Source organism: Artibeus jamaicensis, unplaced genomic scaffold, assembly GCF_021234435.1.
Source record: "Artibeus jamaicensis isolate MK-2021 breed Jamaican fruit bat unplaced genomic scaffold, CSHL_Jam_final contig_548, whole genome shotgun sequence".
NCBI lineage: Eukaryota > Metazoa > Chordata > Mammalia > Chiroptera > Phyllostomidae > Artibeus > Artibeus jamaicensis.
Genome location: NW_026521883.1, coordinates 8,193,157 through 8,213,197, shown reverse-complemented (window position 1 = coordinate 8,213,197; position 20,041 = coordinate 8,193,157). Strand labels below are relative to the sequence as shown.

The window sequence follows — 20,041 nt, the reverse complement described above, 5'->3', positions numbered from 1 at the left end:
TGAAAATCGGTAGTAAGTGTTTTACAGAATTATTTAAGAAAAGGGGAAACTCGATAGTGAATTGAAAGTGATAAAGTACCAGTAACTAAATTTTTATAAGTGTAGACTTACTGTTGCCTTGGGCATGGTTGGATCTTGGGCGCTTGGGAAACTGGAAGTAGTAGAAAATGGCTTTGATGGCATTTCAACAAGTACCTTCATTCTGAATAATATCTCAGGAGACAAACTGTCTTAAGTGAGAAACACTAAATTCTAAAATAGGACAATTTAGGGCTCAAGGCAGTTTAGTAGAAGTATTTTGCTGTTTGACCCTGCTTCTCAATTAATTTTGATTTTTTTTAACCTGTCTGTTATATTCTCCTGAAAAGTCAGTCAGCCATCTTTACTTGGTAAACTTACACGTGAATGTTCTCAAGTGCTATCTATGATATCTCTCTAGAAGCAGTTATTAACTCTGTAGGTGTAAGTTTTCTAATTTAGCCATTATGCTAAATTAGGATATGCTAAATTCTAAGGAGTTCTAGCCTGTGGCTTAATCCAGAGGTCTTTTTAAGTTCTGAAGGGTTCTGCAAAAAAGTTAAAACCACTTAAGGGTTTGGATTGCTCATAAAGCTAGTCATATTTATTTAATCATTGGGAAAATTAACCTCTTCATTTTTGTCTATTGACTTGTAGTTACAAAACACAAATGCTGTCAGTGGTTCGACCTATTGTGATAGTGTCTTCTGTCGACTTTAAAGAGACAAAAGTACTACTTAGATAACTTGGTCAATACCAGAAGCAGAATAATTCAAGGTCTGGGTAGAGAATTTAAAACTTTTTCCAACCTGTTAGATTTCAATTTACAGAGCTCTTTTAAAAGGGGGGAAATTGAAAATTGCTTTGATGTTTCACAAACATGACAAGCTTGGGAAAAATTTCAAAACAAAGTATCTGATTTTGTATAAGGACTGTGCATGATATGTACTCTCCCTGTGTGTGTGTGTTGGGGGGGGGGGCGGGAGGGAGAACAAAGACCATGAAAGCATCCTCCCACCACATCATTTAGAGCGTTAGCGTAACATGCTAGTGCTGAAGGCCAGAGGGCTGTCTTTTCCCTCCTGGTTGGGCCTGTGCTGGTGCCATAACCATTTTTCTGGGATTTGACGGGTCATCTTTTCCATCGCCAATACAATACAGGTCACCTTTTTCGCCGCCTGTACAATGTGCCAAATAAACTGGAGTTGACATTCTAAAGTTTTAAAGAATGGTTGTGTTTTCCCAAACTGTAGGGGGCTGATGGAAACAATAAAACAGCACAAAATGCTATTGTCATTACAACTTCGGTAAGGGAGAACCATTAGTCTGAGAGATAATTTAATTGAAGTATTCATTTCCCTGAAAATTGAGTTGGAAGGTAAAGACTGTTTGAAAGGAATTTGATACTAGGTAGACACTAGAAAATATGCAGACTCCGAGTTAAAAGAAAGTGGCAGGTATAATAGAGCACTGGACTGGGTGACAAAGACGGGATTCCAGTCACAGCTCTTCCGGTCATTTTACCTTTGAGCCTCACCTTCTAGTTAATGAGGGGTAGGATTACACCACTTCTGGGGTGCAGTTCAGTAATTCTGTGAATGAACTCTCTTCAGGTACTAGAGCCAGGTTATTCATTCTCAAATTTAAATGTCATAGCTAAGTAAAAATCAAGTGTATACTTTGCATGATTATTTTGGTTTTATCACAGTTTGATTAGAATGTTATCCTTATTTCCACATTAACTCCAGTAAATAGGATGAAGGCTTTCAGGACAGTTGCAGAATGTCAGTATCACAATATGAAATGCATCAAAGCACCATGTGTACCAAGGGGGCGGAGCACTTGATGGGCTGCCGAATCAGCTGTCAATTGAGAACTGCTTGGGTTTTTTTTGCTTTTGCTACTGAAATTGCTGGCTTTTAATATGTACTTTAAAATATATTCATTTCTGGGAGAGAACTTTTAAAAACATACTGTGTTTAACTTTTTTTATTATCTCTAATTGGAACCTACAGGAAGGTCAGTCAATCCATAGAGCTAGCCATCCAGTAGAATCAAAGATTGAATCTAAGAATATAAATTTATGTGTATAAATACAATATTAATGGCATTATTTGGCTATTAGCATGGTAATCTAGTAGTAGTCTTAAATATTTGAATTCAATTATTTAACATTATTAAGCACAGAATCGATGGGTCCTGGCACAGATGTCATGTATAATGGCTGTTAACCACTCTGTTTTCTGTACCAGTGATGGTAGTGAAAATTAGGAGCCAGCAGGATTCCTTTCCTACGTTTAAGTCAGTGGAACTGAACACCACCTCAGATGCAAAATCTTAGACCTTATGATCTCCACCCCAATGAGGAAGGGTACTGCTGCTTTTAGCACCCACTCCCCTACTGAAAACTTCCATTCTCTCAGCATACTGTCTTCTCAGATCTCTCCAGGGAAGTGGTATGGTTCCTTATCTTATCTTGAAGAAGTTGCTGGCTATTGCACTAGCCTCTTTGCCAAAGCATTTCATCATATGGGCCTAAGAACATATTATAGAAAGTCATGCCTGAAGCAGGACGGTCTGGGAAGCCCCAGGAAGCAACACTATTTCTACAGGCTGTCTTTGATACAAAAGCAATTCCGGGAGAGGATGTTAGGGTCCTCAGTTACTGGTCTTGCTTTACATTTAAGTGGATGCCTAAATAACAGTACTGTGTAAGATCTCAGGTGACCATGTTTTCTCTTACACAAGGCCCTGGAGGACCACCGTCTGCTGGGCCAGACAGTGGCTTGGGAGACAGAAACTGAATGAGGAGGGAATGTTACAATTCTACTTTATACACCAGAGTGTCTGTCTGTCTTATGTGGGTTTGGATTGGACCACTGCTCAGAGTCTTTCTAGCTTTGTAATCAGGGAAGAAAATATATAATTGGTACTCCACTAATTACCTGGACCCTCCATTTATATAATTATTATATAAAATTATTAATAGTATAATAATTATATAAAAGTATTACTAGTAATATAATAGTAGCAGGATACATCTCACTGTGTATTCATCTATCTTGGAAAAGGAGATTTTCCAACTCCTCTTTTGCCACATACTGATTAAAAGGGCCTGTGCTCCCTCTGGTTAGATGAATGGCTAATAGAATGTATCATTCTTGAATCTTCTATATTGAATACACGACCTGCAGCCCAGTGTGGTGTTGGATAGTATTCTGAGCCTCCCAAGACATAAACTGTTATTCTCAGTAAATACTCTTTTTAGCCTTGTAACTCATGATTATGTTTTATTTTTCACTAAGATGCCCAGCTCCAGCCCTTGAGCGTTGTCTGTTAAGAGGAGGTTCTTTTCTGAACGAGTCTTACTCTCTAACCAGAAGAATTGTATTTTTGGTTAAACATTTTTACTAAATAGGAGTAACTCTTGAGTATTGCATAAGCCTTGTGAACAGATAAGTTGAAATATTTTAATTGGACAAGTAAGCATAAACCTTTGAAAGTCTTGAAGGAGAAATTTTAAATTTACACCATGGAATACATTTAGTAAGCTGTTTTTTACAATCTGTATTTTATAACAAAATTGATCCTGCTGCTTCTTTACTACTTAGGTCACAAGGTTATGTTTTGAAAGGTCCTTCAACAGATGCACCCAGAGTACTGTACTGGGTGATATCTGCCAGTGGAAAGCTAGTCATTGCTCTTATGCAAATTAGGTGGCGCTTATACTCACCTTTATTCTGTTCCACAGAACTGCCTTTGTACCTCTGGAGCTGAGCACAAGCTGTAATAGATGCTTTTGAGTTCAGATCTTTGTGAAAGCAGAGAAATTCTCTATTCGAATACTGATGTTTATATTTCAGTAACTTTATGACACTAATTAAGAATATGTAGCTTCTGTTTATTACTTGAAAGGAAGAGACTCTCGTTATAAACTTGACAGAACTTTTTCACTTTAGTTTCAAGCATCAATGGGATAATTTCTATTTTCCCAGCTGTCTAAAGTGACCACACAAAATGTAGGTTAGTTCCTACCGTTAAACCTAAGGTGTAGATTATAGACACATTTTTGGTTTGCAACACAACACAGCAATAGGCATTCCTATAAATCAGTTTGAGAAATTAATTTTATTTTGTACAAGGTCTGATCCCTCTGCACAGTGAACAAATATAAATCTCGGTTGTTTAAAAAAGTATTGCCATTTCATAGTCCCACTTATGCTATTACACAATAATTGTGTTTTCTTTATTCATTTGAATTATATGCAGATCACTTTGAGTGAAAACTTAGTTTCCATAAACTAATTGAACAGATCTTTTCAAGCTGTCAATAAAATGCACAGTGACGCATTTAGGCTCACCATGAATTTACTTGCGACAGTGCTAGACAGAAGTTCCTAATAGTTGCTCTGTAAGATTCAAATGTCATTTACTAGTAACTCTTAGATAATGTGAAGACAACAGTTGTTACCATTGATTAATCATGCCCTGTGTCTTTCCCTGTTCCTGTGTTGCCTGATTGAATTTGCAGTACATTTCTTTAAAAATGAGAATGCTAGAGCTGAAGGGTTTTAGGGTTCCCTTATCCCTCTTGGCTACTCCTTTTTTTTTTTTTTACATACAGGGGTAAGGGGTAAAAAGAGCCTCGAGAAGGCAAGTAACATTCAAATCTCTTGACCCAGTGCTTTAGCATTTCCACCCTGCCACCTCTTGCTGAAATTGGCACAGAAGATAGTTGGCAAAAAAGAGGTGAAACTTGAAACTTGGGTGGGTGATGGTGCTTGTTTGCAGCTTGCCAGGCAGCAGTTACTTACATGCAGGGGGAGGGAAGAAGATAAACCTGGGATTGAGATGGAGTTTCTCCCTGCTGATCTGACTTCACCATGATTCTCCGTCCTTGCTTCACAAAGATAATGGAGTACTTGCTGCCTTGAAATATGGAGGTAAGTCTCTTATCTATACTTCTTTCTACATATGTATGAGAAATATTTACTTGGGTCTACAAAGTAATTTTCTAGTATTTTATTTAATAAGGCATTTTTGGAAAGTAAATTTGCTATTGCTGATCACTTGCTCCCATGCACACATGCAACATTCATGTTAAGTATTAGATATTTTTCCCTAACTTTTGCTTAAGCCTTGAGTGAAGTGGGGGAGGGGTGTTTACTCATCATTTTTCTCCCTTTTGCTGGTTATTGCCCAAACGAATGGGTTCCATGGCAGACTTCCAATTTGTATCAAGAGTTTCAGAACTCCCACACTTGCTGTAGCAGTTACTCCAGCTTTGCAGTCATGTAGTTCCTTTTTTGTATACCTTTTGGAAGTATTTTTACTCGCTGAACTGTTGTCAAAGAATACAGTGATACAGGGATGGCCATTAGTTTTCTCACTTTGCCCTTTCTGTCTTTAATTCTTGTGAGAAGGTTATCTTCAGGGCTTGGGAGTTGGCTCCATTTTGACCCATCTGAGCCCCAGTTTATCTACATACATTAGTAATGACAGGTATGGACACATTTGAATACTGGGAGCTGGAGCATTAGCTCATCGCAATTCAGTTTGGGCCATCTCAGCAGGTGGTGAGCTGAAGGTAGAAATACTTAACACCCTCAATGCTGTTCACTGTAAAGTTTTTATATCATGTAAGAAGCAACCTGACAACATTCCATTCTTTGATCATTTCAATTTAGTTCCATCAAAAAGCATAATGTACTTTAAGCAATTTAATCTTGACATACCCTCTTTGGTCTCATTTTCTCTACACTTTTAGGTTTCATATTACATCAAGCTCAAGACAAACGAAGAAATACTTAAAAGCACACACTCTTCTGAGTCAGTTGAGGAATGCCAACCAAATAAATTTGAGAGGCCACATAGCCATTTTTAGGGATACTTAATCCTTGTCGGCCTATGACTGCTTGCTTAAAGCATCATCTCAGTTTTATTTCTCATGGAACGACTTGGGTGTTGGGTGGATGACAAGGCCAAGGATGACTTGCAATGTTCTGGAACATTGGGTTGGCAGGAGTTGGTAAAAAGCGGATCCAGAAGTACCGTCATAGACTGAAAGGGGCTGTTGAGCTTTGAAAACTCATTTTCTTCCTCCCGCAGGGGCAGAAGAGGGAAAATTAATTTCTATTTATTTAAGTCTTGTTTTTAAAAATTGAAGTTGTTAGCATTGGACTATGTAATAAACTCTGTAATCTTGGCCATTGTAATTCGATGGACCCGATATATATGTACAGGTATTTTAGGACCGATATTAACACAGTTTATGTCTGTGCACTAATTAGCTTAGGTAATCAAACAGGTGTTGATGCTAACAGCAACTAGAAGTACATACACATTTTTGGTATTTTAAGTTAATCCTTTCTCCTCCCCATTCCCCTTCTCCCCCAGGAAGGTTTGTAAAACCTATTTTACATGCTTTTTTAAGCATCGTGTTTCAGATAATTAAATATATAAATAAATATATTTAGCTATAGTTAGCCGATGTTGAATACTGTATCCTAAATGTTTTGAAATATCATATAATCCAAGGCATCCAGGGTTGGGGTTGGGGGGGTGGTAGTATTTGCCTTTGTGAAGACCATTTGAACAATACCCCAGTCCCACTTGGAAGCTCTTCTTTAGTTTCAGGTGGAAGTAATAACTAACACGCAGCTGGAGTCAGTCTGTACCATTATTTCGAGTCAAGGGATTGTCTTCTTTCAGAGAGTCAGAGAATGTTCAGCAGAGCACACTGCAAGAGAGAAGCTTATCCCTCGTAAGACTGCTTGTCCTGGAAGGGCTCACTGGTGGGGCTCTGCCTCACAGGGAGGAGGTCATAATGACCAGGAATATGGCTGTTCCTAGGTAGGTCGTATGGATTCTGGATATGGCTGGAGTTATGACCACGGCCTTCTTGGACCACACTGACTGTGGGCTCTAAGGAATATAGTGAAAAATGAGTTCAGAGAACAGATTAGCTTTGGTTGCCTTGTTGGGGGGAAGAGTTCTACTTAACTGGGTGGGGAGAGAAGCCAGGGATTTATAAATCCGTGATAAATATATGAGGGATAAGACTGAGGCTTGCTCAAGAGATGGAGAACATCAGTGAGCATTCTGTCAGAATCCCAGGCTCTGGTCAAAACCAAGAGATTTAGAATATCCTAGAAGTAGGGAGTGTTACAGATGAGCCCAGGGACATGGGTTAAACGAGAAAGTAGAAGGTGGTGATTTAGAAAGTTAAATGTTCTCATTCTTACATTTTTTAAACTGGGATTTGTGTTGATGACCAGTTGAGGTGTGTGCGTGTTACCCACGCCCTATCCCACGTATTTCTGCTTCATACTAGTCCTGGTGTTTGTTTGTTTTTTTAAAGCGGAGTTGACACAAGAGTTTGATTTCCTGCATAAGGGAGGAGGGCAGCCCTGGGAAAAGCAGTGCACCTTGGACTCCTTAGAAAGCAGCGAAAGAAAAGGTGTGTTTTCAAGACAGGGTGAGTGGAGAGGGATTGTTTTTCACTTCAGATGCTGTGCTGTTGCCCTGATTTCACTAAGGTACTTATTTGAGACACCTACCAACTTCATATATATTTTTATTAGATGTCGACAAGGATGGCACATCTGTGTACGGAGACCCCCTGTGCACAGGCGACTTCATTTCTACATAGCTGTTTTCTGGAAGCTTGCAGGTGAGGATGGGTGGGTCCTTAATTGTGGCGTAAGGGTTTTCACTGCTATTCAAGGAACAAGTGCTAGAACTGCACACAGATTCTTTCATGTAATCTGCAAGGCAAGAGAGATTTCTTAGGACAAGCAAGGACATACAGCTTAATTTAAATACCAGAGACAGACTGTAGTCAAGTTCATGTGCTTTTGGAATTCTGCACCTATAAAAGCCTGTGGTGGACCAAGATTTACTTATTAAATATGTTGAGAGTTTTCCCAGGTAGACAGAGTTCTTTTTCTTAAAGAAAACACATGTTTTTGGAGGGATGGGAAGATTTTTGTTTTTAGTACTCAGTTACAGCACCAGAAAGAGATGAATTCAAGATATTCATGATGTACTTTTACATCTTTTATTACATGTTTTTACAAAGTTTTGCAAAGATAGTTGGTAGTTTGCGTTGTGTTCCTATACAGTGGAATGGCCTAGAGAGACGAAGTGACTTGGCTGAGATCACGCAGTTCTTACATGGCAGTGCCAGGACTGTAGCCTGCGCCGCGGGACTCCTTGGCCTGTACATTTCCCATAATACCATTCTCCTGAAAATTCTCTGATTAAGCAGCTTAGGTTTAGAAGGAGTAGAAAGAGTGTGTGTGAGTGTGTGAGTGTGTGAGTGTGTGTGTGTGTGTTTTGGTGCAGGTGTCACCAATTTGGCATGCTTTCATCAGCCAGCTGGCTGCATCCCAGCTCTCTGAGAAGCTGGTGGTCAGAGGTGGGGCAGACAGAAGTGTAATAGAGGTGTCAGAAGCGCTGGAGTCTCAAAGCCAGCATTTGGAAAGTTCCCATTTTGGTAGTAACTTTCTCTGACACTAGCGCTTCCTCCCCTGCCCCCTCTCAGGCATGCGTCATCCCTAAGACTTCAGGGTCTGTCAGGGTAAAGGGATGAAAACTAGTTCCAAGCATGAAGCCAAGTAACTAGCTCCACTAGAGAAAGAAAGTTTTCTTTGTGACTGGGAGTCACAGGAGGAAAGGGGAGCCCTTCCCTCAACCTCTGCTGTCTCTTGTAGATTGTCCCAAGTGAGTTAGGACTTTATCACTCTTACTCTCTCTAATCTGGCAGTTTCGGTCCTCCTCTGCCTGGGGCTCTACCAGCCGGGTGAGAACAACCACTCAGTTGGAGGGGCTTGATAGTTGAGAGTGACCTAAGTGGCCTCTGAGCTCTAAATTTCTACAAGTGGTAGCAGATGGTGATATTCTTGGATCTGCTCAAGAGCTACCCCAAGTTACATTTGTGCTGCTATTTATCTATGCTTTCAGCCTTCAGCATGTGAAATTAATGGAATGTAAAAAAGTGGAAGTGAAAATGTAACTCAAGGGAGGACTGGATAGATGTATCTTGGTCAGTGAGAGCAGAACAGACAGAACACTCCATGTGGCTGAAGGAATTGAGGGTGTGTGTGGTAACAAGTTGTTTTTTACCCCTAATAGGTGGTTGGGAGGGGGTTTACTTTCCTCTTGGTGTAGAGTTACTGATGACTGTTTCATTAGGTGACATTTCCTCAATCTTGTGCAAAAAAGTACATTGGCCCCGTTAGTTCCTTCAAGTGTTCATAACACCCTGTGATGTAGGTAGAGCAATAATATTATCCACCCCCGCTTAATTGCTTATGAGGAAATTGAGGCTTGGCGTGGGGTAGTGACTTCCCCAGCCATACTGCAAATCAGTAGCAAAGCAAGCTCTAGAAGCAGGCTCAGAGCACTCTTTCATCACAGCTTAGCCCATGGTGGAGAGGAGTAGTGGCTTGGTTTCATTATAGATTATGGCCTCTTCTAGCATATTACCCTAGACAGAAGGAGGAGAAAACCATTCTTGCTAGACAATGAATGAGTGGTCCCAGCAAGGATTGAAGGGAGGCTGGATCAGCCCAGCTGCTGGTGAGGTTCAATGGGGAAAGGTGGCTGCAGGTCCTGGGCCAGGCGTGTTTGCCTCTAGTGAGTGCTATGTTTGAGCAGGGAGTGGGGAACCCTGGCAGCATGGGTCATTGGTTCGCTTTGGGTGATGGGAACTCACCAGCCAGGGAGTAAGGCCATATGACTCATGGATTGTTTGCAAGCTGAGGACTGGAATTGTTTAAAGAAGGGCTTTCTCCTGAGAAAAGTCCTAACACTTCTGCCCTCCTCCCCTCCCAGATGCATCTTTTTACTTTGACTGGCAGCTGCTTTAGTTGCATATTTTCTAGAACTTAAGGAATAGCTTTATTTGTGTGGCACTTAAAAACTAGCATTTCAGGTTAGTCATTTGAAACTTGTTAACATCTGTTACAGCTGGGCAGGAAGGACTAGTATTACTACTTTAGAAATGAGGAAACTGAAGCTCATAAAGTTTGCTTAATGTTAGTAGGTAATAAGGACTCAACCCCTGTTTTCTCTGATAACCAGTCAAGCTGCTTTTTCCTCCCACCAGTTTCTTCCTGCTCCTCGGCTCCTCTGGTACCTCTACACGCACAGTGGTCTGCAGCAGCTTCGCCTTACCTTCGCGGGAACACCGTTTGTCCGTGAGAGAGGACGGCCGAGCCTGAGCGTTGTGGTGGATATCCCACGACTGACTCGGTTATGGCAGTGGGAGAGACCTAGCTCCACGCCTGCAAGAGCCCCAGGCAGGCAGTAGAGCCCCTCTGTTCATGTCACCAGAAAAGTCAGAGCTGCTTCCAAATTGGGGGAATGAATTGTTTGCTGTGCAGCAGGGGACACACCTAAATGGGTGGAAGAGAAGTTGGGGTTGTGGGGGAGGGGATTCGTGTTAGGGAGAAACTATCTCCCATAAAGGGGCAAGTGGTAAAGACAGGGATGGAGGCGTGTGTGTATGTGTAGGGGAGAGTGTTGAGTTATGAATAATAATCTGGGTTCCTGTTTGGGAGCTGGAAGTGGGGGGAGGGCTAGGCAAGCTTAGCCCTAGCCCAAGTGGGGAAAAGGCTGCTTCTGGAAACTACTCTTTTTCTCCAGCTGATTTGTTTACCTGCCTGCCCAGAGGGAGGGTGGGATGAGGGGAGGAGTAGCCAGTCGCTCTAAGATACTTCCTCATCCTTTTAGAGCTCCACCCTACCCCCCCCCCCCCCCCGTACTTCAGGGCATTTTGCAAAGGGGAAGCATCAACCAAGGCTACCCAAGCTCTGGAGAGTCCTTCTCCAAGACCTGTAATTAGCAATTAGCATAAGTACTAAAGGTTTAGCCCTATTATGCCCTGGTATTTACTCTCACTTTGTTCCTACCTCCCCCAAATCACAGGCAGCCATATACTATGGGAGGCTGAAGGGGCCTCTGAAATGACCTAATGTAAATATTTGATGAAAGGAAGCAGCAATTCCAGAGGGGGAGGTGACTTTCCAAGGCCACCTTGTGAGTGGGATCTGAATTTACCAGGGCTTTTGTATTCAACTATCTAGTTAAGACCAATATTATGGGAAAAACCCAGGGGGGAAAAAAAAAACTCCTGGGAAAACCCAGGCACTGCAAGGCCTTCTTAGCTGACTGCTCTTATCAGAAGGCCACACTCTTCCTGGGCCTAAATTAGCTTCCTTCTCTTGACTGAGAAACGAGAATATTCGCAGAGGGAATGGACATCTCAGGACAATCACATTAGCTGAAAAAAGTTGTGCAGTGTCAGTGGGTTCCTAACTACCTTGGAACCCAGGGGAACTACAAGAGGAATCGTTGTGCTGAGGGTGAGAAGCGGAAGGGACAACAAAAGGTGTTTGAGAGGTGGTGACTTGCGGTTAGCACGGCAGGGTGTGGTCTCACGTGACCTCCAGGACGACAGTGAGTGGGGGTCTTCAGTGGAGAGTAACAGGGGAAAGAGGGAGTATTGACTGAATTCATGACTTTCAGAATGTCACACTGGAAAGGGCCCCAGAGTCAGTGCCTGTACAACGCTGTCCTCCGAGTAGAGGGATGTACCTAGACCCAGGAAACAGCGCCGTGACCTAGCGAGTGCCACACCGCACCACACAGCAAGAACTAGGGCTGGGACCGATGTCTTAACTCCCACGCCAGGGCTCCTTCTGAGTTAGAGAACACTTAGACTCTTCATTCTTAACTGTGGCCAGTAGGTTTAGAAAATAATTTCATTCTTGGTACAAACTAGTTTATTAAGTGTTAATTTGGGAGTTCAGCCCGTTAGTGTGGGTTTATTCCATGTCTGATAAGTACTTCTGTAAAGATCTGAATTGTGACATTCCATTTTCCTGTCTTTGAATTCTCTTGTTTACACGTGTTGGTCCCCAGTAACTTCTGGTACATTTGCCTGCACAGCCCTCTTTTCTCTGTAATGTAAAGGGCAGTTGTAGCCTGAGTAGTGAAATAATTATCTGCACTCAGAGGCTCAAATGTGAGCATATGACCTCACAAAACAGGAATGAATGACGATGAGGCAGAGACCATGCTCTCCTTAGTTTTTGTTTCACATTCGGTTGCAAGTCTGAAAGTTGCCACTCTGGTCACGATGCACAGGACAACGAAGCACATAGGAAAGTTGTGTGCTCATTTATCGAGGTGCCTGGGCCTGTCTGAGCTTGTGCACGATTGGGTCATGCATATTCTCAGAGCTGACAAGGCCCTTAACAGTATTTCTGCCCAATTCTTACGCCTTTTTGAGACACAGGTCCCAGGTCACAGTCCTAAAGCAGCAGTGCTGCCTTGCTGTAATGGCACTCGCATTCACAGGGATGGTTGAAGTCAAAACTCACAGGAAATTGGCAGAATGATGCTCCCGGGGGAGTAGTGTCCTTCAGCCAGGAGCTGAGAGATGAAGTCCTGTCCTCAGATCATTCTCTTGAGCAATGTGCCTCCTAACGTGTGCTCATGGAGACCTGCCCTTCCTGTTCCTTTGCTCAGAACACAGTTCTCACCACCAGCACCCGCCCAGCTTACGCCATTTCTCACAGCCACCGCACCAGGGGCTACAGATGACCAGCTCTCCTTGGTTCGCAGATGGTTGCGTCTGTGTCTCAGGTTGGGTCTGAAAGACCAGAATGGTAGTCTGGGAAATCTGGGCCAGTCTAAACCAGTGTTTACTAAATGGTAGTTGGGTGATGAGCTGCATAAGGATACCCTGAGGTACTCTGTGCAAATGCAGATTCTAGGGCCCCACTCTAGATCTGCTGCATCAGAATCTTGGGGTGGTAGGAATGTGAACATCTGCAGTTTTAGCAAGCTTTCCAGCTACTTCTGGTGCACAGCCAGACTTAGGATATCCATTGGGACCTCTGCCGTCAGTCATCTCTTACGTCTTGTGGTTGAGACTCTCAAACGGACCTCAGAGACAGAAGGACAGCCCATTTACGTTAGTGCAGTCCTTCACAATATGCAGAACCCTTTCCTAGCTGTGATTTTATTGAATACTCATGACAGTCTTGTTAGACAATAAGACAGGCATAATTATCCCAAACTTGCAGAGGAGGAAACTAGGCCTTGGAGAGCTCACAGTCTAAGGCCTCAGTTAATAAGTAACACAGCAATGAGTGTCACAGTTTCGAAGCAGCCTGTTTCATACAGTCTGTCATTTAGACCGAGGGCCTAAGCCCAGGGGCAGGACCTGACCTTTCATCTTGGCTTCACCCGTGGACTTCCTCGAAGGGTGATCCCACTTAGAGTTCCCGTGTGTTGAGACCAGCCTTGGCGTCTCTGCTCTCAGGGGCAGGGAGCTCTTGAGGGTGGAGAGCCGTACAATACTAGGGTATCATTTCCATTCCTTATGCCCCAGAAAGCCAGCAGGTGCAGGGTGGCATTGCTTAGCAGTGAAATGACAGGAGGCCTCGGGGGCAAGTAGATTGACTTTATTTCAGACTTTTAATCAGTGTAACTCCTACTAATTGGTTGGATAATGACGTTCTACATTTCCGAAGACATTTAGTTGGCATCTATAAAAAACCCACAGCGTTTGCTAAGCAGGTGCAACTGAAACCGAAAGATGAATTCATCATTATGGTTGCTCCTCCTGGGCAGAGCTACCCAGCAGCCCCAGGTCCTGTTGTCTTAACTTTTGGGGGGATTTGGGGGAAGAGGTGCACAGTTTCTGGTAGAATTTCTGGCCATTTCAGATCTGTGCTCTTTATCTTGCTAAGCCCTTTCTAATGGGACGTCAGGATTGGATACTCTACCTTTGAAGCCTTTGTCCATAATGTATGTGTTTTGACGTCTATCCATTCCACAAGCTCCTGCAGACAGAATATAAGGAAAAAATTAGGGGGGGTGAGTGAGGTTTACTTGAACTTCATGTGTTGGCTTTAATTTTTTTTTTTTTTGCCTTTTTCTCTTTCTCCCCTACCCAGAAAATAAATGGTTCTTTAGTGCTAGAAAATTATTCTGGGTTTACTGTACTCTAAGCCTTTATGACCATATAGGAAATTCTTAAAAGGCTCTTAAGCATTTACGGTGAGCTACAGCGCCCCCTGGCATTCTCAGCATTCCTTCTCTTTAACCTTCGCTCTGAGGGGAACGTTTTCCAGGAGGCAATCAAAGGCAGTTCTGATGCCACCTGCCGTCACTATAGGTGAAGTTCCAGGCTCCAAAAGCATAGGATAAAGGATGAGTCAGAACCATTTCTTAGCTTGGGACGGGTGCATGACATTCCAAATCCTGGTTCTGTTGGGTTTTAGAACAAGGTGGAAGACTCTTTCTTACCTCTCAGCTCCAGCCCTGCCTCTCCTCTCCTGGATCAGGAGCTGGACTGAGGGGCCTGGGAGAGGGAGGTGGCCAGGGGGCTGAGGATCTTGAATAACCATCTTTACGGGATGTACAGTCATCCCCACCCACAGCCAGCATTCTCAGTGTTTCATCCTCAGGCAGACCACTTAGACCTAATTGAGAGCTGTCTTTGGAAAGTATTGCCAGTGTTTTTCAGTGCCAAGGATTTCTCTTCTCCCTTTTAGCTGTCCCAGTTTACCCCACGCTCCCCAGTGCATTGTCCTGAGCTCTGCTATAGGCAGGACATACAGCTTCACAGACCAAGCTCAGGTTCTTTGCTGCAGTTGATCCCAGAAGAGAAATTGTCTGGCATTTTTAGTTTGGGGCAGTAATGACACTGGCTCTGAGTCAAAGCCGTTCATTTTTCCCCACAGCTTTTAACTGAGGACCAGGAAAGGCATGCAGCAAGTGCTCACTAGAGCACAGTTTTGCTCCTCTTGACTCTGAGTTTCTGATACTGAAAACCAACCCGCTGCTATTTAGATACCTCCCCATATCTCCGCCACATAGAGTTCCCAAGTGAATTTAATTTATCCCTGTCTGCTGCCTTCCCGTGAGTGATAGGGCAGAACCAGGTCTCAGGTTTTCTCAAGTTCGCTATTCTTCTAGTGGCTTATAGGTACCTGTGTCCTTCAGAAACGTGGCTGCAGCAATCTGTATCCCTGGCATTAGTTCACTTCGTACAAGACAAGGGCTTCCTTTGCCCTCCCCAAGGGACAGAGGCTCGACTGTTAACTTTTCCCCTCTCCATACAACAGGAAATGGAGGCCCAGAGAGGGGTAGTGACTCATCTGAGACCATACTAGCCAGTGAGAAGTTGTGTTGCAGCCAGATCTCCCAGGTATGCTGTCCCATTGGCCACGGGCCAGCTTGAGTGTAAGCCAGAAAGTGACTGTGTGGTGGCTCTGGCTACACTGGTTGAAGAGGACATTTCAGAGCAGGGAGAAATCTGGGCTGAGCCCAGAGGATGCCCCAGTGTGGGCATACAGGGTGGTGGTGGTGGTGGTGGTGGTTGTGTGTGTGTGTGTGTCGGGGGAGGGAGTGTTGTATTTGGTGGGGTTATTGAATGCCCTGGACACTGCCCAGGGGCCCCATAGTCAGGAACACAGCCTCCTGGGTACAGGCCCAGGGTCCTTGTAGCCCATGCCTATTTAACTAGCATATGAATTAAGAATCTTCACTCTTAGTGTTACCTGCAGGGTTTCTAGAACTACTTCCTGTGAGCTCCAGAAACCAGCTAGAGCCTGAGCTCAGGCCCAGGTTGTCAGTGTGTGAAGGTTCTGCCCTAAGGAGGCCACTAGGAGGCCACGGTCTCTGTTCGGTCGTAACACTCACTCCCACGATACCTCCTGTAGCTTCTACCCACAGTCTCCCACGGCAGGACCGACTGTTCGCATTTTGTGCAGGCCACCATATTTGAATCTAATACATGAGCACAGAGGATGTTGGTTGACACATTTGTCCCAACTCCCCCAGATCCCTACTTGACAGCCCTACCCTAGGAAAGCTTAGCCTAGGCCACTGGTGGGGTGTGGGGACATTGGGCTTTTGGGCCAGAGAGCCGACTGGTTGCCATCCTCAGGTCGTTTCTCAGTGGTTTGAGGTTGTATTCTGTGGACTGTAGGGAGTACAGTTATGCTGTGTCCCTTTCACCTAACATCAGTCATGGTTTGTGCACATCCACTGACCGTGGTGGGAGAAGGGGTGATGGGATGCAGACAGGCTTTCATTCATCAGAGGATTGGGCTTGTGGACTCCTCATGTTGGGAGGGAGGGGTGTTCGGTCAGGAGAGTTCCGAGACCCGTGGGGGTGGGTCAGGCAGGGGGCAGGAGTGGGAGGCAGGGCAGTGCTGTGTCTGCATTGGTATGAGAGCCTTGGGGGCCCCGGGGATGGGAGGGTAGGGCTGGGGGTCTAACCTGGTGAGTGTGGCTCAGCGGGGCGGCTGAGGTGTCTAAGTTCAATGTAGAAGTCCTCGGGCGGGTACCTGGCCTCCAGGGCACTGATCTGGAAATGGGAGTCTAGTGAGAGGAATGACAGGGAGGAGCCATTATTCCCAGGGCCCTAGTATGGCGGGGGAGGGGCAGGGGGTGGGGGCGTGAGGGTCGGGGTTGGGGTCCCTATGTATAGCATCCGAAGGGTCTGGGGCCAGCAGGACCATGGGCATTTGCTAGAGCTGAGGCTATTGGCCTTGCTTCCCTGCACCACCTGCCCCCGACCCCACCTACCCCCTACAGGACCGGGTGCCCACCAGGGCAGTGGGAGGGAACCCTGAAAGGGGCACCTTGGTAGGGCCTAGGTCAGACGGGTTCCATTTCTGGGAGGTGAATGCATCTTTTGCCTCCACCTGGAATCCCCGTGCCTGGGGCCCTGGGGTCTCTCTTGGCCCTGGGTCACAGCCACCCTCTCCCTCCCCCTAATAGAGGACTGGAGAGGGTCCTGGGCTTCATTTGCCTATAAATCTGGGACAGGCGCAGGCACTTGCGTCTCCTCCCCACACCCCTCCTCCCGGGGGAACCGTGCTCGGGATTCATCCAGGGACCCTGTCCCTGAGAGCTGTGACGTGGCCCCTCAGTGTAGAGAAGGGGAGCTGAGGGGACATGATTGCAGGGGCCACACTCAAACCACTACTGACCCAACACGTTCACATAGCTGTAAGGGGTCCAGCCTGGTGTGTCTCTGTCAAGGGACTTGTTACTGAGCTGTGTGGAGAGTAGGAGAGCCGATTAATATCTCGTGCCCAGAGGTGCCCCTGCCCAGATCCACTCGGCCCAGCCGTGTGCACCCACCTCTGATGCTCCTGACCCACCTAGGTGTCCTGAAATGTGGGGAGAAAGGGAGAGCTAGGTGTTCCGTGACATGCCCCTCTGGCGTGGCTGATGCCAGCAGGAGCAAACACGCCCCCTCTAAGCTGTCTGGCTGAAGCCGTAGGGTTCCTGGGGCCAAGGAGGGCAGGGGAAGGTCTTCCCCGGGGCCAGGAACTGGCCTGAGCCAAGCTGGGCCTGACAGGATAGGCCCTGCAGTGGGTCACCGGCAGCGTGAGGCCGTCTCCTACGCAGAGGGAAGTGCTGGGGCTGCCTGCAATGTCACTGTCACCTCTGCCACTTGACCTGTGCTGAGTGTGAGTCTCCCTTTAGAGGACCAAGGGAAAGCTTCAGGGTAGGGTGTCCTTACGCTGCAGCCTTTCCCAGTCCTGCATCCTCACGACCTTGTGAGGCAAGGATGGTGGTCATTTCACAGGTGGGGGCGTGAGTCCTGCTGGTGGGCCCTGCTCTGGGTTACACAGGAGTCTGTGGCAGAGCTGGGTCTACACTCAGGTCTCGGCTCCCAGACTCATCACAGCTGCCTGCCTTTGCTGCGTGTCCTTTGCTACATCTGCCAGGCTGAGGAGTCTTGGGTCCACACAGCGCCACTTGGGCCCCTGGGGTTCGGTGAGCCAGTTACCAAGTGGGCTGCTCTGCAGGAACTCCAGCACTTTACTGAAGGAGGGTGGCCGATACTTTCCTATTACAATGACATCAGCCGTGGCATGGCCACAAAGGACCTTTGCCTCTCAGCCCTGGCATCCTCTGTCTCTAACCTGCTGGAGTCTTGATGATGTGGCCCTCTACTGGGAACTTGGTTGCTTTCCCCCGGGCTCCAGCTCCGCAGGCGAGCCTGGGGCTGGGAGCGGGGACCTGAGCTGAGGAGGTACACGTTGTGGGGGCGCGATCAGAGCCAAAGGGCCGTGTGTGTGGCCGGTGGCCACAGGCCGTGCACTAGGCTGTGGGTCCTCCTGGGTGCCGCACTCCCGTTTGGAAGATCTGAGTGAGTGACCTTTGGGTGTTGACAGTGGTTGCCCTTGGAGTTGTGCGGTACCTGTGTTGTCGTTAGAGGGTCCACGCTGCACTGCCATCAGTTCTGTGAGGTGGGCAGGTTTCCCCGGGCCCTGGGGCAGAGGCCTGGGACATGAGAACGTGTTCCTGGATGGGTGCTGTCGTGTGTGTAGCCATGCTTAGGTGGGTGTCGGGAGGCATGTGCAGTGTCCACCTGTCAGACCTCGTGTTCCTAGAGGCCGAGCTCCCTCGTTTCTGAGCCCCCACTCTGCCCAGTACGGTCCTGGCACACCGGCAGGGCTCACTACGCGTGTGTTCCGAGATGCCCTGCCCACGGGCCTGTGAGAGGACGTCTTGCCACTGGCCCCGGGTTGTACTCGGAGCAGTGAGGCTGGAAGGACTGTCAGTGACAGCACTGCTGTGGCTGATGCTGGGTTCCACGTCCCCTGTGTTGGCTCTGGTCACAACAAATGGTTGTGGGTGTGTGCTGACAACCCTGGCTGGTTCTTCTGTGGGGACCGGTTGCATACACGGTATCAACAACCTGCTGCAGTGATTGCTGGGACATGATGTAGTGTTTTGATCACATGTGTTAACACGTGACAAAAGTGGATGCGTGGTATACATGGTTAGTGACAGGCCACATGTGATTACGTGATCACATGACTTGGTGCCAGTGGCTACACACAGGGTATGGGGACGCGTGTATTGAGTGGTGCTATGAGTTGGTTGTGTGATGCCTGTTGGCTCCATGGTACTTGTTGACACCACGTCACCTGCAGGCTCCCTGCTATGTGCTTTGCAGAATGTTCGCGTGTCCCGTGGAGCACAGAGCAATTTCATGTATTGACAGTTGGTTCCACGTGGACTCTCCAGATGGCAGGGGGTGGGGGGACAATCCCTTCCTGGGTAGAGGTGAGGACAGTGGATAGGGGCTGGGGAGTCGGGGGCCCGGTACCTTGGTGGGGCTGTTCCTGTCCAGAGTGCTGGCCTGGCTGGTGGCAGGCCCCCCGCACGCCAGTGCGTGGTAGCTGGAATTGGAAAAGCACTGGGCATAGCTGCTACTTTGAGACAAATCTGGGGAGAGAACAAGGTGCCACACACATCACACTCCTGCCCTGGCCTGAGATGCCCCAGTACTAATGCTCGGGCCGGGCAGCCCTGTCAGTATTCTGCAGAGACAGCCAGTCGCCCACACTTCTTGGCATCACTGCCCCAACAGCAATCTGTGGAGCCCGAATCGCCCCTTCCCTCGTGGTGGCCCCTCTGCAGCACGCAGGGTGCACCTCGGTCTTGCCAGTGTGGAGCGGGGCACCCGCAGGCGGAGCACGGATGAGGGATGTTGGCTCTGACAGCCTCAGCTCTGCCTGAGTCCCTATTTAGGGCTGTGCTCTGCCTACCCCCAAGGTTAGGTCCCAGTAGCGAGGCCCCAGTCCTGCCCCCCTGCCCTGTGGACTCCAGGACTTCGAGACAGGGCTGAGGGATTCCGGAGGAATGGCGTGGGGCAACCTGGCCAGCCTTGCTCGTTACAGTCACAGAAGAAAGTCCCTGCAGCTTCTCTGTGGGCTTGGCCTTTCATCTGAGGAGGCTTGTTTTGGTTGGAACCCCGGGGTCAGGGTGAGTGAGGGATTTCAGGCCAGGGACTCTGAAGGCCTGCACCTGGGCCGCTTGTGTCTGCCCTGTGGCACCTGGCCCGGAGCTGGGCACACAGTAGGCAACATGTTGCAGGAATGGGCTAACGTGGCACTGGTTTTGAGTACGAGGTGCGGGAGGCTTCAGGTCAGCCATGAGCTGTGGAGCGAGCTGTGGAGCCAGCTGCAGT

The 20,041-nt window shown here is 46.9% G+C and overlaps 1 protein-coding gene and 1 long non-coding RNA gene across 13 annotated transcripts in view; one reads left to right on the top strand and one right to left on the bottom strand.

The window, feature by feature from the left end:
• The first annotated feature begins 3,090 nt into the window (after nucleotides 1–3,090).
• Nucleotides 3,091–10,209, top strand: LOC119057079 (uncharacterized). 2 transcript variants are annotated; one of them, XR_005083995.2, is made up of 4 exons: nucleotides 3,091–4,961; nucleotides 7,379–7,477; nucleotides 7,602–7,690; nucleotides 10,130–10,209. It is a non-coding gene; the product is annotated as an uncharacterized LOC119057079 (long non-coding RNA). The 2 variants fall into 2 exon arrangements; XR_008392477.1 differs by having other exon boundaries at nucleotides 7,379–7,495.
• MEGF11 (multiple EGF like domains 11) overlaps nucleotides 7,471–20,041 on the bottom strand; it is a 352,758-nt gene continuing 340,187 nt past the window's right edge. For 2 of the 11 annotated variants that reach the window (XM_037155745.2, XM_037155746.2), the window contains 5 exons: nucleotides 19,178–19,296; nucleotides 17,040–17,106; nucleotides 16,324–16,425; nucleotides 13,821–13,877; nucleotides 7,471–7,784 (listed from right to left, as the gene is read on the bottom strand). In XM_037155745.2, the coding sequence (XP_037011640.2) occupies nucleotides 7,561–7,784; nucleotides 13,821–13,877; nucleotides 16,324–16,425; nucleotides 17,040–17,106; nucleotides 19,178–19,296 (569 nt within the window). In that variant the 3' untranslated portion in view covers nucleotides 7,471–7,560. Of the gene's footprint in view, nucleotides 7,785–10,344; nucleotides 10,419–13,443; nucleotides 13,618–13,820; nucleotides 13,878–16,323; nucleotides 16,426–17,039; nucleotides 17,107–19,177; nucleotides 19,297–20,041 lie in introns of those variants that run through there. The other 9 variants (XM_037155751.2, XM_037155754.2, XM_037155750.2 and 6 more) reach the window with 8 other exon arrangements.